The sequence below is a fragment of the Ovis aries genome, chromosome 24 (assembly GCF_016772045.2).
Source record: "Ovis aries strain OAR_USU_Benz2616 breed Rambouillet chromosome 24, ARS-UI_Ramb_v3.0, whole genome shotgun sequence".
In the NCBI taxonomy this organism is placed as follows: Eukaryota; Metazoa; Chordata; class Mammalia; order Artiodactyla; family Bovidae; genus Ovis; species Ovis aries.
In genome coordinates, this window is record NC_056077.1 from 34,381,952 (window position 1) to 34,408,965 (window position 27,014).

The 27,014-nt window shown below is 49.2% G+C and overlaps 1 protein-coding gene and 1 long non-coding RNA gene across 7 annotated transcripts in view; one reads left to right on the forward strand and one right to left on the reverse strand.

Annotated features, from left to right (window-relative positions):
* The window catches only part of HIP1 (huntingtin interacting protein 1), a 133,501-nt gene that overhangs the window by 51,619 nt on the left and 54,868 nt on the right, over window positions 1-27,014 (reverse strand). Inside the window, exon 1 of one of the 6 annotated variants that reach the window (XM_060405958.1) lies at window positions 1,623-21,082. The exons of the other annotated variants lie outside the window; for them this stretch is intronic. Coding sequence (XP_060261941.1) covers window positions 1,623-1,697 — 75 coding nt within the window. The 5' untranslated portion in view covers window positions 1,698-21,082. Of the gene's footprint in view, window positions 1-1,622; window positions 21,083-27,014 lie in introns of those variants that run through there. 6 annotated transcript variants of the gene reach the window in all.
* Window positions 16,085-25,833, forward strand: LOC132658581 (uncharacterized). Its single transcript, XR_009598411.1, has 3 exons — window positions 16,085-16,192; window positions 19,088-19,223; window positions 23,100-25,833. It is a non-coding gene; the product is annotated as an uncharacterized LOC132658581 (long non-coding RNA).

Consider the following 27,014-nt stretch of genomic DNA (forward strand, 5'->3'; position numbering starts at 1 on the left):
TTTGACTTGCTTGTCTCCAGGACTGCGACAACACATGTCTATTGTTTTAAGCCACCTGATACACGGTAACTGGTTGTGGCAGCCCCAAGAGACACAAGATCCTTTCCCCATCAGGCTTAGTCCTCCCTGAAGACAAGGAGAGGGTGGACACTTCCTTCCCTCTTCTCTACAGCACAGGCAGGGGGCGCCATTGAGCACAGTTGTTGGATCTCAGTGCAACGGCTAGACCAGTTCAGAAGGAATCTCACGTAAGACATGCTGCAAGAAAGGAGTAAGACGTTTACTCCCAGGACTTCCTTAGTGGCCCAGTGGCTAAGACTCCAAGCTCCCAATGCATGGGGCCCGGGTTCAATCCCTGCTCAGGGAACTAGATTCCACATGCTGCAACTAGGAGTTTGCATTCTGAAACTAAAGATCCCATGTGATTCGAGAAGCCTGTGCATGGCAACTAGAAAGTAGCCCCGGCTTGCCACAACTAGAGAAAAGCCTTGTGCAGTGGCGGCGACCCAGCACAGCCATAAATAAATAAATAAATAAAATATAAAACAAGCCTCCTCTCTTTGACTCTTAAAAAAAAAAAAGATCCCGCATGCTGCAATTAAGACCCATATAAGGGCTTCCCTTGTGGCTCTGCTGGTAAAGAATCCGCCTGCAGTGTGGGAGACCTGGGTTCTATCCCTGGGTTGGGAAGATCCCCTGGAAAAGAGAAAGGCTACCCACTCCAGTATTCTGGCCTGGAGAACTCCATGGACTGTATAGTCGATGGGGTTGCAAAGAGTCAGACATGACTGAGCGAATTTCAGTTCACTTCACAGCCAAATAAATAAATAAAATATTAAGAAAACAAGTAAATCTCAGGTGTTTATCAGCATCTTTGGCAACATTAGGGCTTGAAAAGTTTATTGCCCCAAATCTCCCACTGAGGCAGCACTCATGTCCTCTGGAGGCCCAGTGCTTCCAGCTTTCCGGTCACAAGTCCTTCCTTGAACCTGTTTCTCGGCTTCTGCTTCCTTTTCCCTTTTCTTCAGACTTCCTCAGGCGAGTCACACGCTTTCAACTATGTTTCTCTCCTGGCCCTGACACAATGATGGGATCCTGGCTGTAGACAGACCTCTGGGCAAAGCGACCACATTTGCTGAGCCGTTAAAGGTTGCCTGCATTCATAAGGAATTATAAGGGACCTAATAAATGTAAGATGACAGTCAAGAGACTCAGATCCAGGATGGTGTGAACTGGACGTGGTCAGGTCCTAGGAGGTCGGGAGAGACAGCCAGCTGCAAGGGCTGTGATGGAAAAAGAGAAATCCTTGTTGGCCGGAAATGCTAGAAACCGAGTCAGGGTCTCGAGAGAGGGCTGTGATGGGTGGGGTTTAGATTTAGTCCACAAATATCTGTTTATACTGACGGATCAAAGACCAGTTGCCCAAATTTGTGGTCAGTATGAGCCTCGCTTACAAAACAAAGAAACAGAACAAAAACAACCTTTAAATTCCCTTAAGCCACATAAAAGAATATCTCACGAGTCTGTAACTTTAGACTGTGTGTGTGAGAAAAATGAAAATGTTCTGTCCTGTGAAACTGTGATGCTGCTCAGGGAAACTAACAAAGGAAGAAGGAGGTTACCTGTCTGTCTCCCAGGTGTTCCCCTGCCACTCGCTGACTCCTCTCACTGACGCCGCCTACGAACTCGAGGGGCATCTGTGATTGTTGCCCAGAAAGGCTAAGACACCCACTTGCCCAAGGTCATACTATTCAAGTGGCCAGATCCTGGAGCCCAGCTCCGGAAAAGCTGGGAACACGAGGACCAGTTGGGCCACAGGACCACACATGTGCAAGAGCAGAAGTGGGGAAAAAAGCAGAAGGGGAGGTGGCACTCAGTGGGGGTGGGGGTGGGCAACGGGCTTCGTGCGGGCAGGAAAGGACGGAAGCAGCTGGAGGAAGAGTTGAAGGAAGCAGCTATATATATATATATATATATTTTTTTTTTTTTTTGGCCATGTGGGATCTTAGTTCCCTGACCAGGGATCGAACCCACGCCCACTGCATGGACAGCTCAGAGTGTTAACCACTGGACCACCAGGGAAGTCCTGGAAGCAGCTATGAATAGCAGGGAAGTGAAGAAATGAAGCTCTCAATCTAAAGGGTGGACGTGAAAATGGGAAGAACGGGCCATAAGGTGGGCTATGAAACGGTTACAATAGGACTGGCCGGTAGGAGCTCCCAGTTGCAGGAGAGGGGAGACTCGAAGATGCTTCAGAGGATTTGAGCTGGGCCGGTGGCAGAACAAAGACAGGCGTCTCAGACTGAGGGGTCACTAAGCAAGGACCGAGAGGCTTCGGGAGGGGGCGGTGAGAAACAGCCATTTTTAAAAGAACAAGGATGTGAACCAGCAGTGGCAATGGTTATAATCATCCAGGTAATGGCTACTAATGAGTGATTACTACCAGGCCCTGTGTTAATAAGTGAAGTGAAGTCGCTCCGTCATATCCGACTCTGCAACCCCTTGGACTGTAGCCTGCCAGGCTCCTCTGTCCATGGGAATCTCCAAGCAAGAATATTGGAGTGGGTTACCATTTCCTTCTCCAGGGGATCTTCCCGACCCAGGGATTGAACCTGGGTCTCCTGCATCGGAGGCAGACGCTTTAACTTCTGAGCCCCCAGGGAAGCCCTCACTAATGTCTTATACTCTACATCCTGTGCGTAGACATTAGTATTAATCATCTTCATTTTACAGATGAGGAAACCAAGGCTGAGGAAGAAAGGCCAAATAAGGACTTCCCGGTAGTGAAAGTGTTCGTCACTTAGTCGTGTCTGATTCTTTTCAACCCCGTTCCTCCATCCATGGAATTCTCCAGGCAGGAATACTGCAGTGGGTAGCCATTCCCTTCTCCAGGGGATCTTCCCAACCCAGGGATCGAACCCAGGTCTCTTGCATTGCAGGCGGATTCTTTACTGTCTGAGCCAGCAGGTCTTCCCTGGTGGCTCAGACAGCTCAGCTGAGACTCCACACTCCCAATGCTGGGAGCCTGGGTTTGACCCCTGATCAAACTGATCGAACTGGGTTTGATCCCTGGTCACAGGCTTCCCTGGTGGCTCAGCTGGTAGAGAATCCACCTGCAAGGTGGGAGACCTGGGTTCAATCCCTGGGTAGGGAAGATCCCTTGAAGAAGGGAAAGGCTACCCAACCCAGTATTCCGGCCTAGAGAATTCCATGGACTCTATAGTCCATGGGGTCACAAAGAGTCAGACATGACTGAGCGACTTTCACTTTCACTTTCGGGGACCTAGATTTGCAATTAAGACGCAGGAAAATAAATATTTGGGGCAGGGTGGGGGAAGGCCAAGTAAATCGCCAAGACCCCTCCACCAGCCAGTGGAGAGCTAGAACTCAGACTTGGAAGTGTGGCTCCACGGCTTAGGCTCTGGATAACAAACCCCATACCAGCCACCCCCTCCACACCACAGACAAGGTCCACAGACTGGAGAAATGGGTGAAACTTCACAAGATTTAATCCAGCAGGTATAAAGGAAGTTCCCTATATTTAGGTCTAAAGAAGGCACAGGGGAGATATGACTCAGAGCAGCACTTGTGAAAATGATTTGGTGTTTTATTTGGCTGCTAACTTAATAAAAGCAACATTGTGGTGTGGTTGATCAAACTGCAAGTCTGAGCTCTGGATGTATTAAAAGAAGCACAGGGTTCAAAATGAAGGAGGGGATGGTTCTAACTCTCTATGAAGATAAATTCACATGTAAACCACTATCTATTCACTGTTAGACTTTGTACATTATCAAGGAAACTGACAAACTAGACTACTTCTAGAAGAGAGTGAGATGCACATGGCGCCTGAAAAAATTTTAGAGGAATATCAATATTCTGAAAGGTGGATTATGTGGGAGGAGGAATAACTCCAGGGATCAAAACTAGACCAATGGGTAGAAGTACTGTGAGGCGGTTTCTGGGTAAGTTTAAAGCTGTCTCATAAAAGAGAATTTCCTATTATTAGAAGTATACAAGTAGAACTTCCCTGGTGGCCCAGCAGTTAAGAATCTGCCTGCCAGTGCAGAAGACAGGGGTTTGATCCCTGGTCTGGGGAGATGCCGCACGTGGCAGAGCAACTAAGCCCATGAGCCACAATTACTCAGCCCACGTGCCTAGAGCCTGTGCTCTGAAACAAGAGCAGCCCCACTCGCTGCAACTAGAGAAAGCTTGCACGCAGCAGTGAAGATCCAGCGCAGTGAAAAACAAGTTAAAAAAAAAAAAAGAAGTATACAGGCAGAGGCATGGAAACCTCTTTGTTGTTGTTCAGGCACTAAGTCGTGTCCAGCTGTTTGAGACCCGGCGCACTGCAGCACACCAGGATTCCCTGTTCTTCAGTCCTTCAGTGGAGTTGGTTCCTGGAGTTCGCTCAAATTCAAGTCCATTGAGTTGGTGATGCCATCCAACCATCTCATCCTCTGTCATCCCCTTCTCCTCCTGCCTTCAATCTTTCCCAGCATCAGGGTCTTTTCCAGTGAGTCAGCTCTTCACGTCAGGTGGCTCTTTATTGGACCTTCAGCTTCGGTTTTGATCTCCTTGCAGTCCAAGGGACTGTCAAGAGTCTTCTCCACACCACAATTCAAAAGCATCGATTCTTTGGCACTTCTTTAGGGTCCAACTCTCACATCCATACATGACTACTGGAAAAACCATAGCTTTAACCATACGGATCTTTGTCGGCAAAGTGATGACTCTGCTTTTTAGTATCCTGTCTAGGTTTGTCATAGCTTTCCTTCCAAGAAGCAAGTGTCTTTTATTTTCATGGCTGCAGTCATTGTCCACAGTGATTTTGGAGCCCAAGAAAAGAAAATCTGTCATTGATTCCACTTTCCCCCTTCTATTTGCCATGAAGTGATGGGACCACATGCCATGATCTTAGTTTTTTGAATGTTGAGTTTTAAGCCAGCTTTTTCATTCTCCTCTTTCACCCTCATCAAGAAGCTCTTTAGTTCCTCCTCACTTTCTGCTATTAGAGTGCTATCATCTGCATATCTCCCAGCAATCTTGTGACTCATCCAGCCCAGCACTTCACACATGGACTCTGCATATGGGCTTCCCTGGAGGCTCAGCGGTAAAGAATCCACCTGCAATCCACCAGCAGTAGGAAGCACAGATTGGATCCCTGGGTCAGGAAGATCCCCTGGAGGAAGGCACGGCAACCCACTCCAGTATTATTCTTGCCTGGAGAATCCCATAGACAGAAGAGCCTGGTGGGCTACGGTCCATAGGATCACAAAGAGTTGAACACGACTGAAGTGACTTAGCGTGTGTGTGAACCTACTGCATGTAGTTAAATCAACAGGGTGACGATATACAGCCTTGTCATACTCCTCTCCCAATTGTGAACCAGTCAGTTGTTCCATGCAAGGTTCTGTTGCTTCTTGACCCGCATACAGAGTTCTCAGGAGGCAGGTAAGGTGGTCTGATATTCCCATCCCTTTAAGAATTTTTCACAGTTTGTTATGATCCACACAGTCAAAGGCTTTAGAATGGTCAATGAAGCAGAAGTAGCTGTTTTTCTGGAATTCCCTTGCTTTCTCTATGATCCAATGAATGTTGGCAATCTGAATCTCTCCTTTAGATTTGCCAGGCCACTTTGGCCAATAATTTTTTTAAATTAACTTTTATTGCAGTATACTTGCTTCACAATATTGTGTTAGTTTCTTGTACAGCACAGTGAATCAGCTACCCGTACACATACACTCCACTCTTTCTTAGACTTCCTTCCCACTTAGATCACCACAAGGCATCGACGGCCAATCCTTTGTAACTCATTCTTTTTTCTTTTTGAAGTCCCGTTTCTCTTTATGCATTTGACAACAAGCATATCGTCTTACCTCCCGTACCGAGACTAAAATCCCAAGGGTGAGGACCCTGGCTTCTGCCCTCGTGGGCCCGCAGCTGCTAAGGCAGGACAGAGTCTTAATAAACCATCAAATCATTAAGGACTTAATGACTGCTTCCCGGTGAGCCTGCCTCTAAAAAGCACCAGGAATGTGATTCATGGTCTCCTGAGGAAATCTGCTTTCTTTCCTCTCTTTCCTCTGAAGGAAATAATCGGGTTTGGAGCTGGGTGATGCCTGGGGGGCCGAACCCCAGGCAAAGGGTGGGAAGTCTGGGGCTCCATTGCTCACCTCCGGCCCAGGTTAGAGAACATCCTCCAAGAACAGGCTGTTCCCCAGATTCCTCCGGAGTCACACAGGCCCTAAGACCGCGCAGCATCTCCCCTGAAAGAGCGGCATTGTACGCCACTTCCTGACCCAGCTGGCCCCTGTGTCCCAGGCTGGTTCCGGAGAGCCGATTATCAGCAGGCACGGCAGGAAGGGCCGCTTTCCCCCAGCCTACCCGCTCCCCAGCCCCCCACCACTGTCCTCTGCGCCCTCAGGACAGTGGCTGCCAACGGGAACTCTTCAGGCCGTGCTTCTGTGGGGAGCCAGGCCCAGGCCGGGGCTGCAGGGGCAGCTGGCTACGGTCGGGTCACGCACACAGCTGCTGGCAGGGCCCAGTGTTCGGTCTGCCAAGGCCGGGCTGGCTCGCAAAGGTTCCATGGCAGGGGCAGGCACCGAGGATGTGCCTGGTGGGGGCGTGGTGGGGGGGGTTGGCAGGGGGTGGTGGCAGGTCCCCAAAGCCAGGGACCAGAGGGCTCACCGCCTGGGGCAAGTATAGGAAAACCGGAGACCAGGCAGGGCAGAAGGAAAAAGCAGGAAGTGGGACAGAAAGGAGACAGAAGGAATGACAAGGGCACGCAGTGGGTGGGAAGCATTTGCTCAGCAAAGCCACAGGTGGCCACCACCAAGGGCCTCAGGGATGCCCAGCAAGGGGTGGGGGGTGGGGGTGCGGTGGGGGGCAACCTTACTGCATCAGCTTTGGAAGCTTGGGGTAAACAGATGAGGCAGGTTAGCGCCTGTGACTTGGTTTGCTCTCTTATCTACCTCCCATACCCGAGTCTGCAATCCTGCAAAAGTTTCCAGAATCTTCTTTCCAAGTGCCTGATCCCGAGATGCAGGGCAGAAAGGATTCAAAATGTCCCTCAGCTCTGTAACTTGTGAGTCGTACAAACCAGTGTTGGGAGCAGGGTGGCCAGGGCTGTGAAACACCCAGAATAGCTGAAGAAACAAGCGTTCAAGGTGGAAAACACTGGGGAAGCCACACGAGTGTCCCTCCACAGGGGAATATAGAACGAGGTGCCTCCACATAACGGACAATTATGCAGCTCTGAAAGGAAGGAAATCCTGACACCTGCTCCAACATGCATGAGCCTCGAGGACATTAGGCTGAGTAAGATGAGCCAGTCACAAAAGGACAGACATTGTTGGATTCCACTTGCATGAGAAATCTAGCGGAGTCACGTGCAGAGAGAAATAGAACAGGGTTTGCCAGGGGCTGCGAGGAGCGGGGCATGGACAACTAAGGTTGAATGGGGACAGAGTTCCAGTTCCGGAAGACGAAGAAGTTCTGGAGATGGCTGGTGGTGATGGTCATGCAAAAATAGGAAAGTACACACTGTACACTTAAAAAAGGTTAAAATGGTAAAATTTATGACATGGACATTTCAAAATCTTCGATCTTTGTTGTGGTGTGTGGCATCTTGTGGGATCTAGCTCCCTGACCAGGGATCGAACCTGGGGCCCCTGCATTGCGAGCTCAGAGTCTTAGCCACTGGACCACCAGGGTGAAGTCCCGGTATACACATTTTTACCATGATAAAAACTCACAAAAAGAGGAAATGACGTATGCTACAACAGGGATGAACCTCAGGTACATGACGCTAAGACGCCAGACACAAAATGCCACGTGTTGTATGATTCCACTTATATGAAAGCTCCAGAATAGGCCAATCCACAGAGACAGAAAGCAGATTGCTAATTGCCAGATTCAGGTAGGAGGGGGAACAGGGGAGCGACTGAATAGGTCCACTATTTCCTTTTGGAGTGATGAAACACATGGGCTGAATTAGAGAGCTGTGATGGTCATGCAACATCATGAGCGTATGAAATGCTACAGAACTGATACACTTTACATTGGCTGAGACAGACAATTTTATGGTACGTGTAAAACAAAAAAAATTTTTTTTTAAGGAAGAAAATACAGAAGAACTGTGGTTTTGACCAAATATCTACTATATGCAGGGCAGGGCTGCCATCTAGGCCGTAGGACTGTGCTATACAAAGCCAGGTGGGTCTTTCGCAGGCGATGGGGATGATCCATGTACCTGGACCAGCGCTGCCTGTGTTCAGGATACCATACTGGTGTCACTGGAGATGCGAGTGAAAGTGGATCTTGTCACCAAAGAGTTAACTGTTTATAGGGAGATAAAGACCATCCTCTTCCTGTTCCTCTTCCTATTCTTTCCTTCCTTGTCCTGACTCTGCAATTTCACATGAGGAAAGAAAGCAGCGTGGGTGCATGGGTTACCTATGCCTGTGTGTGCAAGCAAGACCAGAAAGAGAAAGCCAAAATGAGATGGGAATTCCAGAAAACGTTTGGAGACCCCAAAAGGGCTCTCTCTACCGTATCACATGAAAAGTCAAAAGAACAAGCAGGGAATGGGCGTGCTGCTTTCAGCAATGATGCCATGTCAATGATAAACGCCTATTTTTTGCCTCTGTATTTTCTGTCCAGAATGATCTTTGAACTAAAACAGTCAGAGTGTGTCGAGAGAGCAAACCCAAGGCGAGTCAGGAGTCTCCCCAGTGCTGAGTGAGCTCAAGCTTCCGACCAACACACAAGGCATTAAGACAGCAAGGGTTGGGAAGATCCCCTGGAGAAGGAAATGGCAACCCACTCCAGTATTCTTGCCTGGAGAATCCCATGCTTGGAGGAGCCTGACAGGCTACAGTTCATGGGGTCGCAAAAGAGTCTGACATGTCTGAGAGACTCAACAGCACAAAGGTGATACACAAATACTCTGGGCATCGTGGTGAGATCTTGGGGAAATGGACTGGTGCCCAAAGACCAGACATGGGTGAGGATAAAGGTGACTGACCGGAAGAGAAGAAGGCAAAATTCCACACATTATTCACAAGAGATTCCTCAAAGAAGAGGCAGCACCCACCACCTGGAGCCCACTTACATTCTTGGAAGCAAGTCCTGTGAGACTGACCTTTCTTCCCCTTTAAGACATTAGGCCAGCATCTCAGGAAAACTAAGCAGATGGGGTGTGCATCTGACTTTCCATCCTCAAGGATCTTAACACAGTCTCGCATAACATCTTGTAGACAAGGATGAGAAAGAATAGGGGCTAACATGATGGGAAAGACGCCTCCCCCCAGCTCTGTACCCCTAAAGATCCCCAGAAATTTCCGACAGGCTCTGAATCAGAGCATCCAGCACTGGAGTGACTGATTACAGAAAGGGGGACCCCAATGCATCCTCCTGATGGGGGGAGGGAACCAACAAGCTCTGCCTTCCCACCCTCATTTATCAGGACTATGGAAGAGTCCCCTTCAACCAGGCCATTCTGCACATTCTCAGACAAAGATCAGCATCCTCCCCACACTTTGTCCCCCAGCCAAATGCAAGCTCCTGTCCCCCATCAATGAGAGCAGCCCAGTGTCTCCTGTGGGGCTGAGCCACTCTGCACACCAGCTGCCTCCCCTCCCAGGGGAGGGCATCTATGACAACCGTGGGGTACCCACAAGGGCCTTCAGAAGGTCCCGGGATGGAGGGCATGAGGGTTAGATCCTGAGACACCGCGTCTCAGGGAAAAAGGCGACGCTAGCTCATCTTCCCTCTCCCCCACCTGCAGGCGCTGTGGCTTCGGAAAGGCACACCCTGCCCTCACCCCAGTTCTGTTCTCTGGTTACAGAGGAAGCCTCGTTCTGCTTTCCAAGTGACCCCAACTGCCTCGCCGCCACATTCACAGGGGTTGAGCTGAGGACTCACGCGAGTCCCTCTTGGGGCCAAGACTCTGCCTAGAAAGTGATGCCTTGGGCCTGCCCATCCGATGCATCCTCGTCATTCAGGAGGGGCCGAGCTGGGCTCAAGCAGCCTTTCGCAATGGCCTTGGCTTCCAGAGGGACAGCTGGTCTGCAAGAGTGGAAACCCTGAGCTGTGTCTTTCCCCAAACCACCCACATTGCTCAACTTCCTCTCCTCCCCTCACCATGCCCTCCAGCACTCTCCTCCACCCAGATTTCCAACCTGGAGGTTCATTTCGCCTTTTCTCTTTCAGCAGCACAGAAGTGACTTTGCTCTGACTTTCCCAAGACACAGGGGTGGGGCATCAGGGGATGTGGGGGGTGAGGGGCATGTGGATGGCTCCGCGCCTCTCCCAGACACCACTAGGAGTGTCTCTGTGTCTAACGAATGAGTCAGGAGGCACTCGGGACACCCTGCTAGTGCCAGAGCCTGCCACTTCCCCTATCCCCCAAACCTCTGCTTTTTTGCTCTATTTCTACAGCAAAATCCCCCAGAGAAGGGAACAGCTATGCACTCCAGTATTCAGGCCCGGAGAATTTCATGGACTGTATAGTCCATGGGGTCACAAAGAGTCGGACATGACAGAGCACCTTTCAAAGCAAACTCACCTCCATATAACTCTGAAGCCTTCTCCCTCTACTCTCTACCCCAGACACAAATATAGCAGCAAGAATAACTCATGAGTCCTCCCAGCTGAGAAATCATGGGGTCACTGATCTCAGGAAATCAAAACTCTGATGAGGCTGCAGCGACTCCCCCTCACACCTCCTCCTTCAGCTTTATTTCTCACTTCAGATGGTGGTCTCCACATGACTGTGACCCAATTTTCCCAAAGAACTTATAAATAGAGACCTATTTTACACAAGGGGGTGGCTGCACGAAAATATGGTACTTGACTCCAGCAGTGAATCCAGTCACGTTAAATCTTCCCAATTCACCTGTTCAGCTCATTCAGATGTGTGGACCAGGTGTGCCTGGATCATCACGGCAACGGCATTTCTCCTTTATTGTCTAGCCCTTCAGTCTGTCGAGAGCATTCATTTGCATGATGCTGAGAAACCCTGGCAAGGAAGCTGGGTACACTTTATTTATTTATTTATTTTAATATAAATAAGTATTTATTTATTTGGCTGTATCTGTTCTTGGTGGAGGCACTCTGGGTCTTGGTTGCATAGCGTGGGATCTCTAGTTGTGGCCCGTAGGCTTAGTTGCTCCAGGGCATATGGGATCTTAGTTCCCCAAAGAGGGATCAAACCCTCATCCCCTGCATTGCAAGGTAGATTGGACCCTGGGCACACTTTATAAATAAACAAGTGGGCTCAGAGAGACCCAGCCACACCAGCCAGACACAGGCTCGACACTGTACAACCTTGATGGTTAAAACTGAATTCTTAGCCAGAGCCAGCTTGTTTACTAAACTCCTGCTCTGACCTCAGCACATCTGTTATGATCTTTTGGTCCCATGAAAACAAAAAAGGAGAAAGTCTTTCAGAAAACCTAGACAGGCTACCTGAAGAAGACCGTCCTCGATGTCAGTCAGCCTCTAAACAAATCAACTAGTACTCTTATCATGGAAACAGGTCTCAGTTGTGGGCACACCTCCCACCAAACCTCCATAACACACAGTTGCACTACGGCAACCCACTCCAGTATTCTTGCCTGGAGACTCCCATGCACAGAGGAGCCTAGCGGGCTACAGTCCATGGGGTCGCAAAGAGTCAGACACGACTGAGTGACGATCACTTTCACTCTTTCTCGAGAAGAACTTGCTCCAGGTTGAGGGGAAATAGACTTGAGTGTTGGGCCTGTGGCGTCCAAGGTCCCTGTGGGCAGATACTGTTGAGAGCACCTGGACTACACTCCATCGGGCAGAGGCCCCGGGAGCTTGCTCTCATCTGAGATAGTGACAGGTGGATGACGTACTGAGAGGGGACCAAGAAGGGACATTCCTGAGCCCTGAACCCCAGTCCCCAGACAAATCAGCCAGCCCCTGCTCACAGTCTACGGCCAAATTCATAGGAGGGACCTTCTGCAAAGCCCCAAAGGGGATGCCTGTCCAGCCTCATTCTCTCTTTAAAAAAAAAAAATTTACTGGGCTGCATTCTTACGTGCTCAGTCATGTCCGATTCTTTCCAATCCTTTGGACTATACCCCCCCAGGCTCCTCTGTCCATGGGATTTTTTCGGGCAAGAACACTGGAGTAGGTTGCTATCTCCTCCTCCAGGGGATCTTCCCAACCCAGGGACTGAACCTGTGTCTCTTGCACTGTAGGCAGATTCTTTACCTGCTGAGCCATCAGGGAGGCCCACCGGCTCTTAGTTACAGCATGTGGGAACTTCAGAACTGATCAGGGATCTAGTTCCTTGACCAAGGATTGAACCAAGGCCCCTTGAATTGGGAATGTGGGGAGTTTTAGCCACTGGACCACCAGGGAAGTTCCCTGCAGCCTCGTTCTACACAGAGTAAGCATGCATGCGAGAAGGACAAATAGCACATGATGTTTTTTTTTTTTTTGGTCAGAGGCTCTCCAACCTGGCTGTACCTGAGTATCACCCAGCAGCCGACCCCTGGATCCCAGTATGCACCTAAGAGATTCCTTTGCTCCACCCACGATTCTTCTGGTATGAGAAGGGGCCACCATTCATCATACTCTAAGCCCAGCCGTGTTACAGAAGAACATTTTATGTCAGAGCCTAAGGGAGAAGAAAAAACTCAGCCAAGGGAAAATCGGGAACAAAGAGGAGGAAGGATGAGAGCAAAGGAAAAGGAAATAATATAGACAGTGGAAAAATGGAAAAAGAAGAGATTCCCTCAGCTCAGACACTCATACCTTGACATAAAGTAAATATAATCTTTTTTTCCCAGAAAACGTGAATTGACGCTAAGGACAAATTAGGAGATTATTCGTTTTACAGAAGAATTTGACATCAGATGCCTTTAAATAGAAATCTCTCCGCTAGTACATTTAAAATAGGATTCCTTTTACAGAAGTGTGATTTATACAAAACCCCTGTTACATAAACCTCAGAAAAAGAGTTCTCCTGCCATGTAGTCTGGCTAACTATAGAACTGGCCCAATAGAGATGGTCACCTATCTTCTTCCAAAAGATACCCAGCCCTGCTCTCCGTCACCTACTGTTTTATCTGATTATGGTTCACTGATTCTTTATCTTCCCTAAACTCAAGGAAAAATTGCTCTGAACTTTCTTTTTTTAAACAAGAGTATTTATCTCTTTATTTTGTCGGGTCTTAGCTTGGGCACTCCGGATCCTCACTGCAGTGCACAGACTCCATAGTTGTGGCACCAGGCTCTGGAGTGTGCAGGCCCAGTGGCTGCAGCATGTGGGCTTAGCTGCCCTGAGGTGTGTGGGGTCTGAGTGATCAGGGATCAAACCTGCTCCTGCTGCATTGCAAGGCAAATTCTTAATCACTGGGCTGCCAGAGAAGTCCCTGAATTCTTTTCATACTCAATTATTCAACACATATTCCTTGAAGCCTCTCGTGTGTTGGGCGATACTCTAGGGATGATGACTGCAGCCATGAAATGAAAAGACGCTTGCTCCTTGGAGGAGAAGCTATGACCAACCTAAATGGCATCTTAAAAAGCATAGATATTACTTTGCCAACAAAAGTCCGTCTAGTCAAAGCTACGGTTTTTCTAGTAGCCATGTATGGATGTGAGAGTTGGACCATAACGAAAGCTGAGCACCAAAGAATTGATACTTTTGAACTGTGGTGTTGGAGAAGACTCTTGAGAGTCCCTTGGACTGCAAGGAGATCCAACCAGTCAATCCTAAAAGGAATCAGTCTTGAATATTCATTGGAAGGACTGATGCTGAAGTTCTAATACTTTGGCCACCTGATTCGAAGAACTGACTTACTGGAAAAGATCCTGATGCTGGGAAAGATTGAAGGCAGGAGGAGAAGGGGGGGACAGAGGATGAGATGGTTGAATGGCAACACTGACTTGATGGACACGAGTTTGAGCAAGCTCCGGGAGATAGTGATGGACAGGGAAGCCTGGCATGCTGGCATGCTGCAGTCCATGGGGTAGCAAAGAGTTGGACACGACTAAGCAACTGAACTAAACTGAACTAGGGATACAGTTGTGAACAAAAAAAAATGATGTCTCTGATGCTGTGACTCTTATATAACAGTGGGAGAGAGGAAGTAAATAAATAAATAAAATACACAGTACATGAGACGGTGATCTACAGAAGCAAGACAAGGCTAACAATAGGGCTGGGGCATTCCAGGCTGGTGTTAGAAAGAACCTTACACAAGGTCATCAGGGGACGCTGTCTGAGAAGTCGACACAGGCACGCACTTGAAAATGATGAGGAAGCAAGCCCGGCAGACACCTCAGGGAACAGTTCCAGGCACAGCCTACCTGGCAGGTGTAAGAAATAGCTAGAGGTCAAGCATAGGACAGGGAAGTCTGGCGTGCTGCAGCCCATGGGGTCACAGAGAGTCAGACATGACTGAGCGAATGAACTACAAGAGGTCAAGTGTAGCTGGCGCTGAGAGGTCAGAGGTGGGAAGGGCCAAATTGCTAGGGGCTATTGTTAAGGACCAGCCTTTGTTTTGGGCAAGACAGGAACCACTGGGAAGTTTTGAGCAAAAGGGTGACATGATCTGACTCACTTCTTTAGAGGATCCCTCTGGCTGCTGTGCTAAGAAGAGGCTTCAGGGACCAGCCTGGAAGCAGGGACAATGATCAAGCTGCTGCTGCGTTAGTTCATGTCGGAGATGATGGGAGCTCAGACCCGGCTGAAGACAGTAGAGGAGCTGAGATGTGGTGGGATTTGATACGTTTTGAAAGCAGACAGGATGCGCTGATGTTTGGACGTGGAGTGTGAGGAAGGAAGGAGTCAAGGAAAGTGTAAGTGTTAGTTGCTCAATCGTGTCCAACTCTTTGCGACCCCATGGACTGTAGCCCACCAGGCTCCTCTGTCCACGGGATTTCCCAGGCAAGAATACTGAAATGGACTGCTATGCCCTTCTCCAGGGGATCTTCCCGACCCAGGGATTGAACTCAGGTCTCCCACCTTGCAGGCGGATTCTTTACCGGCCGAGCCACCAGGGAAGTCCAAGAAGTCAAGGAGGGCACCATAATTGTTTGCCAGAGTAATGAAATGGCCCAAGTTGCCATTAACAAGATGCAGAGAATCATGGGAGGACAGGTTTGGGGCAGGGAAGATCGGTGCTTCTTTTTGGACATGTTAAATACAGGATGCTCATTGGATATCCAGAAGGAGCTATAAATGAGCCAGGGGACGTGCAAGCCTGGAATCTGAGAGAGGTTCTCACTCACCCTTAAGTCGCTCAGTCATGTCTGACTCTTTTCGACTCCATGGACTGCAGCCCACCAGGCTCCCTCTGTCCATGGGATTCCCAGGCAAGAGTACTGGAGTGGGTTGCCATTTCCTCCTGCAAGGGATCTTCCCAACCCAAGGATCAAACCCTAATCTCCTGCTTGGCAGGCACATTCTTTACTAATGAGTTCTTACTAGATACATCAGTTTGATAGTCATCAGGATAGATAGACCCTAACGGAATCAATGGTACCCCACTCCAGTACTCTTGCCTGGAAAATCCCATGGACGGAGGAGCCTGGTAGATTGCAGTCCATGGGGTCGCTAAGAGTCAGACACGACTGAGCGACTTCACTTTCACTTTTCATTTTCATGCACTGGAGAAGGAAATGGCAACCCACTCCAGTGTTCTTGCCTGGAGAATCCCAGGGACGGGCGAGCCTGGTGGGCTTCCGTCTCTGGGGTCGCACAGAGTCGGACATGACTGAAGTGACTTAGCAGCAGCAGCAGCAACGGAATCAATATTCAGATATACTTGGTCAGTCTGGTGATCCTTCTTCACTGAGGCCTTGCGAGAAAGACAGGGGGGTGACCTGCTTTGGGAGAATGGGCACCAGGAAGCTGGCGGTGGATGTGTCAGTTTGAGGGGGAGGCGGCAGGGATGGGCGTCTGGGGGAAGCAGAGGAAATATAAGGACGAAACATCTGGAGTCCCGTCACAGGCCCATCCATCCCAGGTGCGTGGCTCCAGGCCTGGGGAGAGATCCTTCTGACTCATCTCCACTGAGAGAATACGTGGGTCAATGTCAAGCTCAAGGTTCCAGGAACATGCCTATTAACAGACAACTGAAGCACAGGCGTCACTGGACTCAGGTCAGAGCCAAAGAGAGGACAGCGGACGTGAGCAGGCAGGATCCAGGTACTCTCGGGAGGCTCTGGACTGTCCAGCCGGCAGGCGGAAACCCTGATGGATATTTCCAGCCCCGGACCCAGGCAGTAGCAACGAGCTGGGGTGGATCTGCTAAATGGTCTTCTAAAGCGGAGAGACGGGTGGTTGCTAATTCTGGAGGCGGATTTCGTCATCAGCTCTGGGGCTGTGATGTGACTTCCTGGGAAAGCAGAGCAGCCAGAAACGTTCACTTCTTGTTTCTCGAGGGGTGAAGGAGAGCCCTTCCTCTGGGGAAAAGCCACATGGTTCAGAAGTGCAGGGTGTAGAGGGAGACGCCCAAAGGGCCCAGGCACAGTGAACTCCCCCCCACCAGGCACCCAGGCCCGATGCCCTGCTGGTTTCTGGGCTACCAGCTCCCGATGATCACGACATGGTCAGGCCTCTCATTCTAAAGTACAGCTCCTAAGGATTGCCCTGGTGGTCCAGTGGTTAGGACTGCCAACGCAGGGGCCCAGGTTTGATCCCTGGTCCGGGAACTAGATCCCACATGCCGCCAACACCTGGCATAGCCAAAGAAATAAATATTTAAAAAGCAATAATAATAAAGCACAGCTCCTGGACTTCCCTGGTGGTCCAGTGGTTAAAACTCTGCACTCCACTGCAGGGGGCATGGGTTTGATCCCTGGTAAAGATCTAAGATTCTGTAAACTGCACAGCATAGTTAAAATAGATAAATAAAAATAAAGCACAGCTCCAACCATGCTAGACACATCCAGGGACTCACAGCAGCACCGCAAGCCTCTGCTTCAAGCCACCCTTATAACCTAGATTAACACCCCTTCCCCAAACCATCTGTTTATTTAAGTTCTGCCATTACCTGGTCAGTCATGACTGTATTCATTCAATAAATTCACCCATCAAACAAATACTGAGCACCTCTGTCAAGTGCTGCACTCAGTTAACTCTCAGCTAACTCACAGTTAACTCAGGAGTAAGTCAGAAGTCCTGGCTTCAAAGACAGTGATGTAGGTGGGGAGAAAGATGGTGGTATTGCCAGTGGGAAGAGGGGTGGGCTGGTGCAGGATGTAGAGAGGCCTGGGGGTAAGCATCCCACCAGGCTGGACAAGTCAGACATGGCAGCCCTTCCCTGGACCCACTGAGCCTGCCTAGAGAAGGGGCATTCAGGGGAGAGGCCAGCCAGTGCCGGTCACAAAAGTGGGGGGTCAGTGCCCAATGGCAGTATTGCCAGAGTGTGAAAAAGCCAAGAGGAGGCTGGGACCGGAGAGGCCAGTTCACAGAGTTACAGGGCAACAGAAAAGAGAACTGTCCAAGCAGCCTTCCCTGTAAGCACCACTCCGCCCGAAACACATCAGTGGCTTCTCCTGTCGCAGAGCATGGGCTCCGGGGTGCGTGAGCTTCAGTAGTTGCAACTCCTGAGCACTAGAGCATAGGCTCAGTAGCTGTGGGGCACGGGATTAGCTGCTCTACAGCATGTGGGATCTTCCCGGATCAGGGATGGAACCCATGTCTCCTGCACCGGCAGGTGGATTCTTTACCACTGAGCCACCAGGGAAGTCCCTTAAAAGCCCCAATCTTAAAGCCGAGTTATTAAAGTGTAAAAGCAGTGACTAGATAGACACGCTTCAATGTGTATACAAGGATCTCACCTCAACTGTGGAGAATGGATACTGCTAACTGTCTATTAGTGTGGGAATGATTACAGTGAAGTGATACATGGCTCTACTCATCTGGAAATATGAATTGCTGATGGTTGCTAAGTGCTTGTCCTGCACCAGACACTGGTCTAAACCACATACAGACACACTAACTCCTCTGCCCTTAGGATAGCCCTTCACATTCCCCTACACATGGGGGAAAACCCTGGCTCAGGGAGCCCCAGTCGGCTGTCCAGGTGAGCAAGCGGTGGATACAGAATCTGAACAAGGGACCCATGACCTTGACCACTCTTTGTGTGTTTCCAGATCAAAGACACCGTGAAAGCTCAACTACAAGTTTACAAACCGCATTACGGCACAGCCCCATTTTAACGTGTGTGTGTATCTGTCTACATGCATGTGCTTGTGCTATGCTGAGCTGTCTTTCAGTCGTGTCCAGCTCTTTTGGACTCCATGGACTCTGTCCGTGGAATTCTCCAGGGCAGAATACTGGAGTGGGTAGCTGTTCGTTTCTCCAGGGGATCTTCCCAACCCAGAGATCGAACATAGGGCTCCAGCATCACAGGCGGATTCTTTATCATCCGAGCCACCAGAGAAGCCCATGGATATGCTTACTTTTGGTCAAGTCAAATGAACATTTGGCCATTTTTTACTTCTAAAAACTGTCCTTTCAGCCAGTTCAGTCTTGCATGTGTACATGTGTGTTGGTATGTATACCTACATGCCTACAGAGAAGAAAGTCTGTAAGGATCTATACCAAATTGTTAGCAGTGGTTTTGGATGGTGAGATATATATGCCTGATCTTTGCCTTTTTTTTTTTTCCTTATACTTCTTCACATTTTCTGAAGACTGGCACAAGTTAAATGTTTCCTTGTGCATGACCTGTTTCCTCACTACAGCTACGTGAGATTAAACTGTACCAAAAGTGGGGTCTTCCCTGGTGGTTCAGTGGTTAAGAATCTGCCTTCCAATGCAGGGGACTGGCGTTCCAGCTCTGGTGGAGGAACTAAGATCCCGGGGCAACTAAGCCAGAGCGCTGCAAATAGAGAAGCCTGCGCAGCGCGGGGAGACCCAGCGCAGCCAAAATAATAATAATAAAAATAAAATGTGGGCTTCCCTGGTGGCTCAGCGGTAAAGAATCCACCTGCCAGCGCAGGAGATATGGGTTCGATCTCTGAGCCGGGAAGATCCCATATGCCTCAGAGCAACTAAGCTCGTGCATCACGACTACTGAGCCTGTGCTCTCAGCCCAGGAACCACAACTACTGAGGCCCCAGCGCCCTGGAGCCTGTGTTTCACAGCAAGAGAAGCCACTGCAATGAGAAACCTCTGCACTGCAACGAGAGAAAGCCTGAGCAGCAACGAAGACCCGGCACAGCCATAAGTAAGTAAATAATTTTTAAAAATAAACAAAATGTACCCAAAGTTCAGGAGCCTAGCCCTCCTCCTCAACTACCGCACCCGAGGCCAGGGCACTCACGGCCACTTCCCCTCGAGAGCTGAGAAGTCAAAGCATGGGCAGAAAGTTGTAGGAGACAGAGCCAGAGTCTGCTGACTCAGGGGACAAGGCTGACATATGTACAGGACAAAAGGGATGACCACCAGGACCCTGGGTGACGGCACCAGGAAAATCGCTGTCCGGCACTAAAACTGCTGACACGCATCTTTGAGCTGGCGGGGCCAAGCAGGCATGGATTTGGTAAGACTATTTTCCAAAGAATCCAGCCTGGGAGAAATCCAGCAAAATAAAAGCTATTTCAGGTCTCAGAAAATGAGGCGGAACCAGTGCTCCAAAGAGAGGTCATGATAGAAAGTTAATGAAATGCTCATTTCAAAATAACTTCCACCTACCCATGGTATGCAGGTCCCACGCTCATCCTGGCACTAGTAAGAACCATCTCCAGGCACTGGGGCCACAAGGGGTGTGAGCCCGTTGGCCAGTAGAGCACATTCCAGTCTGACTGTTCAGTGGAGACCGCCTCACTTACGAGACACCTGTGGATTATTTTTAACTTGGACCCTCACGCCCTGCCCTCAGTTATCTCTCCTCCCCAACTCCTCTGGCCCTGCTCCTGACAGATCCACTCAACATCCTTTAGCCAGCACGCAGCACCACGCTCCCAACTGGAATGTCTCCTCACTGAATCGCCCATTCAGTCAGCATCTACCGGGCGTCAAGTCTTTTCATCAATGACATTGCTGCTCCCTGGGCTTTAAGCACAGCTTAAACATCAACTCTTTCAGGGAGCATCAAGGTATAAAGCTTTGGACCCCATGTCCTGGGAACTTCGCTAGCCCCACAGAAACAGGGATCACCCCTAATCTGGCATAAAGGGGCAGGTGGTTCCTGAACCAATCCCAGGCTCTTGTGACCTTGCTGGGGGTTTTGTTTTCTTTGGCTGCACTGGGTCTTAGTTAATGCCTTTTTTTTTTTTTTTTTTTGGTTGAAAGGCATGTGGGACCTTAACTCCCTGATCAGGGATCGAATTTGCACCCCCTGCACTGGAAGGCGAAGGCTTAACTACTGCACCGCCAGGGAAGCCCCAACATTGTGCTTTTGCGTGCGTGGCTTTCTCTGCCTAGAATGCCCTGACCTTCCTAACCCTCTGGGCGAGGTCCTTCCCCTCCTCCAGTTTTCTCAGTGAGCCCCCCTCCTCTAGTGCCAGGCAGAGTACCACTCTCTCCCATGCTAGCAAATCCCACAACTGGACCCTGTGCATTTTATCGCAAGTACTGTAATTACTTATTGCCCCACTAGTCTGAGCTCACTCAGCAAAGGTCATCCTGAAAGAAAGACTATTCTACGCCTTCACCTAAAGTTTCAAGATTTTATTTATTGCCTGAATGAATGAGCAACAATATTAATAATTATGGACTGGTGGCACAGTGGTAAAGAATCCTCCTTCCAAAAAAAAAAAAAGAATCCTGCCAATGCCAGAGACTCAAGAGACGCAGGTTTGATCCCTGGGTGGGGAGGATCCCCTGGAGGAGGGCATGGCAACCCACTCCAACATTCTTGCCTCGAGAATACCATGGACTGAGAGGTCTGGCAGGCCATAGTCCACAGGGTCGCAAAGAGTCAGCACAACTGAGCAACCAGATGTACACTTCTCAGGTGCCAAGAACTGTAAACATGTCATCTTAACCCCTCAAGAGTCGGCAGACACCAATTGATCTTCGAGAGTTAGCTGATGTTCAGCAAGGTCAACTAACCTGTCCATGGTACTACAGTGGCATCAGGATTCAGCCTCCGGCCTTTGTGACTCCAAAGCCTCGGGTCAGCGTCTACAGTGGTCTCAGGACACCAAGGTCACCTCTGTGTGCAGGGGAGGGGCTGGCTCCCACTCCTACTTACAAACAGGCCTCCCCCTCTGTGATCACCATCTTACCTGCTCACAGCAATCACCTCCACATCAAAGACTCACTAGAAACCAGGGAATCTAGAGGACACAGGGGTTTTGTTTTGTTTTGTTTTTTCCTTCTTCTTAAATGGCTTAATTTCTCTGGGGATCCGGGAAATATGAATTTTGTCTGGCTTCCCAGATTCTTCGGTCCAGGGGCAGCTGCCAGACCACGTGCCTGTCTGGCTTTGGACTGGGACCTCTTGGGTAAGAAGGGAGACACAGGTGGAGTGGAAAGAGCTCTTCAAGAAAAGCACCCAGCTGTGTATGGGTGAGGGGTAGGGGGTGGGAATGGTCAGCAGGGAGGGCTGGTCATCTGTGAGCTGGGCTGTCTTAAAACCTGCATGTGGGGACTTCCCTGGTGATCCTGCGATTAAGGATCTGCCTTGTAATGCGGGGACATGGGTTTGATTCCTGGACAGGGAACTAAGATCCCAACTAAGATTCTCCATGTTGCAGAGCAACTAAGCCTGTGCGCACAACTAGGACCCATCACAGCCAAATAAATAAGTACTAAAAAAAAAAAAAATCCTGTAGGTGCATCTGAATTCAGTCCCTGATCGGCAGAGTGACTTTAAAGCCCACTGAGGACACTAAATCCTGTCTCTTTCTCAAGACTATTTTTTTATTTTAATTTTTAATTATTTAAGTTGATTTTTTAAATTAGAGGATAATTACGTAATATTGTGATTTTTTTGGTCACACATCAACATGAATTGGCCACAGGTAAACATAATATTTATTTATTCATCTGGCTATGCAAGGTCTTAGTTACGGCCTGTGGGATCTAGTTCCCGGACCAGGGATCAAACCCAGGCCCTCCATATTGGGAGCGTGGAGTCTTAGCCACTGGACCACCAGGAAAACTCCTCAAGGCTATTTCAAGGGAGAAAATAATCCAGGTAAAAGTGTTCTGATAATGATGAAATGATGAAAAATTCACTCAGTTGTGTCCGCCTCTTGGCAACCCCATGGACTATACAGTCCATGGAATTCTCCAGGCCAGAATAGTGGAGTGGGTATTCTCTCCCTTCTCTAGAGGATCTTTCCAACCTAGGAATCGAGCCCAGGCCTCCCACATTGCGGGTGGATTCTTTAGCAGCTGAGCCACAAGGGAAGCCCAAGAATACTGGAGTGGGAGGCCTATCCCTTCTCCAGGGGACCTTCCTGACCCGGGAATCAACCCAGGTCTCCCTCACTGCAGGTGGATTCTTTACCAACTGAGCCACAAGGAAAACCCAAGAGTGTTCTACCAACCACAAATGTCTAGGTGTCCTCGCACTTAAAGCATTTCAAGGAAATCTGCCTCCCCTCCTTGATTCCAAATCTTTCAACAGACAACTCGGCCATCCTCAGCTCTGGGTCCCAGGAATGTTAACACCCACCCCCAGGGGCCTGCGCATAAGGTGAGAATCCCACATGTGTCTGATTTAAATGGGAACCTCATCTGGGCAGGATGAAATCTTTGTGTTTGGTGACAATAAGAAACAGCAGTCAGATGGAAAGCCTAGTCAGGCAGCGCTAGTGCTAAAGAACCTGCCTCCCAGTGCAGGAGACGTAAGAGACGCAGGTTCGATCCCTGGGTCAGGAAGATCCCCTGGAGGAGGGCATGGCAACCCACTCCAGCATCCTTGCCTAGAGAATCCCATGGACAGAGGAGCCTGGCGGACTACAGTCCATGGGGTCTCAAAGAGTCGGACACGACTGAAGCAACTTTGCATACACACACATCAGATGGTAAATCAAAAACTCTTTTTTCCCCCCTAAGCATTTTTAAAAGAGGCAAATAACAGATGTCCTTCCCCGCTGCCACTTGGCTGAGGCCAATGTCGGCTCTGACCCCTGATCTTATTCCACAGGCTGTCCTGAGAAAGTGTCTGGTCCATGATGCTCAGCTCAGTTTGAGAAACTGTGCTTGGTGGTACCTAAAGCTCACTCCTCCGAAACTGCTCCCCAGCGTGAAAAGGAGTCTGCCTTTTGCTTGCAGCCCGTCACACCTTAGATGTGGAATCACAGGTCTCCGAGCACTGTTCCCAAAGCCTGAACCAGTCTGCAGGCTGGCAAGGACTTGGGGGCCATGCTCCTCCAGCAGCTCCGAGGTGCGCTCTCGCATCTGGAAGTGGATTCTGCCACAGGATGGGCGCTCTGCTGTGAGGCAGTCCTGGCCAGCCAAAACCCCGCCTCCCAGAGACCCCTAGAGAAGGTAAACTACCTCTTCCTCCCAACAGCCATCAGCCTTCTCTTTCACTGGCTGGACTACTCATTTCACAAGGCTGACATCCTCCTCACTGCCCTCTGAATAGTCTCTAGGTCAGACGCCTCAAACCTTTTCTGACACTAACCACAGTAAAAAGCACCTCTTACAAGGCAGGTCAGTGTGTGTGTGTGTGTCTGTGTGTGTGTGTGTGTGTGTGTGTGTGTGTGTGTGGACAACCCAACCGATTGCATGAACCTGGAAGACACTTGGATGTTTTCTGGTCTGTTTCACTCTTTCAAAAGCTTGGCTGCAACCCACTAAACCGCTATTTTGTGACCCAGAACTGAACACGCTCCTCTGGTTTCACCAAGCCAGTCATCCATGTCCAGCTTTGACTGATTATTCAGCTCAGACACTAAGCTTTCCTTTCCACGCAGCTATTAGCTGATGTGAGCTGTGGGTGGAGTCCTGGGCATCTTTCTACACTGAGATCTCTCTGGCTCAGCTCTTCTCCATGCCTCTCCTCCATCCAGCAAGTCCACACGAATCTCAGCAGACAGCAGCTTGGCCTGAAGCTACTTCCTGCCCTGCCATCAACATTGTTCACTCAGGACACCTAGATGTTTTTCTCCACTTTTTTCCTGACCTCTTCCCATCTTCCTGTTGTATAAGCGGGAGGGTTGTTGCTGTTGTTGTTTAGTTGCTAAGTTGCGTCCGACCCTTTGTGACTCCTTGGACTGTATGTAGCCTGCCAGCTTCCCCTGTCCGTGCAATTTCCCAGGCAAGAATACTGGAGTGGGTTGCCACTTCCTTCTCTGGGGTAATCTTCCCAACCCAGAGATCGAACCCATGTCTTCTGCATTGTAGGTGAATATTTACTGCTGAGCTACCTGGGAAGACCCTAAGCTGGAGCGTCCCAGGGATCAGAAATCTAACATCTGAAGCAGGCAGCCGAGATGCATAAAGACACCCCAAGCTTTAGAAACAGCAGTACAGGCTTCCCTGGTGGCTCAGAGGTAAAGAATCCATTTGCCAATGCAGGAGACATGGGTTTGATTCCTGATACAGGAGGATCCCACATGCCCTGGTGCAACTAAGCCCATGGGCCACAACTACTGAGCCTGTGCTCCAGAGCCCAAGAGCCACAGACACTGAAGCCTGTGTGCCCTAAGGTCTGTGCTCTGCAACAAGAGAAGCTGCCGAAACAAGCAACTTGTGCACGGCAACTGGAGAGTAACCCCTGTGGCCACAATTAGAGAAAAGCCCAAGCGATGAAGACCCAGGATGGCCCCAGACAAAAATAAATAAACAAAATGATATGTACATATGCATGCTACGTCACTTCAGTCGGGTCCGACTCTTTGCAACACTATGGACTGAGCCCACCAAGCTACTCTGTCCATGGGATTCTCCAGGCAAGAGTGGGTTGCCATTTCCTTCCCCAGGATATATATATGTGTATATATACATATAGGCACGCAGTCCACATAAGCGCTAATCCCTTCTTCCTGGATCTTCTCCCCTGGGAGAGGAGAGGCCAAAAGCCACCACCTCCAGCTCATCATTTTAGATGAGCTTCTGTCGGTTCTAGAATCCGGTCCCTAAATCTTTTTCCTTACCCTTTATCGACTTTGTCACCATTTTGGTGATGTGGAAAACTGGGGGTACCAGAGCTGGTTCCAAGATTTCCCTTTCCTGAACGTCAGTTTTCTCATCTGTAAAGCGTGATTCTTTCTGCCCTGAGTTTCTCCTGGAGTTGTGGTGAGCAGGAACATGGGTGGAAATGCTCTGTAAACTGAACAACACTATAATGCAAATATAAATTGTTATCTAAACTATACCACCTTTTGTTAGGAACTCGGGACTTCCCTGGTGGTCCAGTGGTTAAGAACGGGCCTTGCCATACAGGGGAACTAAGATGACGCGTGCCACGGAGCAATTAAGCCGGCGTGCCACAACTGCTGAGCCTGCAGGATGCAGCAAAGGTCTTGCACGCTGCAGCTAAGATCTGACATGGCTAAATAAACACATAAAACTTGTTTAAGAAAAAGAATCGATACTACTCAGCCACAAAAAGGAACGCATCTGAGTCAGTTCTAATGAGGTGGATGAACCTAGAGCCTGTTATACAGAGTGAAGTAAGTCAGAAAGAGAAAAACAAGATCATATATTAATGCGTGTATATGGAATCTAGAAGGATGGTACTGACGAATCTGTTTGAAGAGCAGACACAAACTTAGGGAACAGACTTATGGACAAGAGCAGCGGAGAAGAGGAGGAGGATGAGATGAATGGAGAGCGCAGCATGGATGAATTATACACTAACATATGTGAACAGCCGATGGGAATTTGCTGCATGACTCAGGGAACTCAAACTGGGGCTCTGTCATAACCTAGAGGGGTGGGAATGGGCAGGAGGTGGGAGGGAAGTTCAAGAGGGAAGGGACATATGTACACCTATGATTAACTCATGTTGATGTATGACAGAAATCAAACCAATATTATAAACCAATCATCAATCAATTAAAAATAAATAGATATTTAAAAAAAAAAAGAATTGAGAAGTGTTGCCTCTGCTCTGGCAATTACAGCACCGTGCATTCCTGCTCTGTGTTCAGTAAAGGCACAGACCTCATTATCAACTCTGGGTTAAACTGCCGGGTTAAACCAGTTCTCCCTTGGCCAGATAGCTGATGTCATCAAAAATTCATCAGGTCACGGCAGCTGGTGAATCCACTGTCCTCAATCATTTTTACCGTCATTCAGAAAGATAACCAGACCTGGGAGAAGAGGTTCCCCAAAGCAAGTCAACTGCAATACAGCCCAAGTTCAGCTTTTTGGGTCAATCAAGAAAATAAAGGCTGTGCTGGGGGAGGGGGGAATCAGATGAGACTTCGGGGACTTTCACTGGGCTTCCCCGGGTAACTCCAACAGTAAAGAATCTGGCAGAGTCTTCTAGAATGAAGGAGATCTGGATTTGATCCCTTGGTCGGGAAGATCCCCTGGAGAAGGAAATGGCAACCCACTCCAATATTCTTGCCTGGAGAATCCCACGGACAGAGAAGCCTGATGTGCTGCAGTCCATGGGGTCACAAAGAGTCGGACATGACTCATAGCAGCCACTACACATGGAGGACTTACTATGCTAGGTCCTGTGCCTTAAAGAATTATTTCCAACTTTGATGAGGACGCTCAAGGATCATTTTACACACGAGGCTAAAAGGTTAAGAAACACACTCAAAAGGGATAAACTATAATCTGCTTTTTCTCATTCAGTGATAAGCAAGTGAAACCCCAAGGCTCATTCAAGGATGTGGCTGCAATGTTGGGTTTGAGGTCTACCCTGGAACTAAGGACCCCCAGAATGAGAACTTTAAACCAGAGCAGGGTTTTCACAGTCAGAACAAATAGCAACTCTGGCCTTCAGCAGGAATGGGAAGCAGATGCCAACTCCCTGGGGTGGGTAAGGTTCTTCTTACTCCACAGTCCAGGGTCTGTGCTCTTTACAAAGAGCCGAGAACAATTGTTTCTGGGCTGGGAGCTTGGCTGCTCAATGATTAATGAGAATATAGTATCA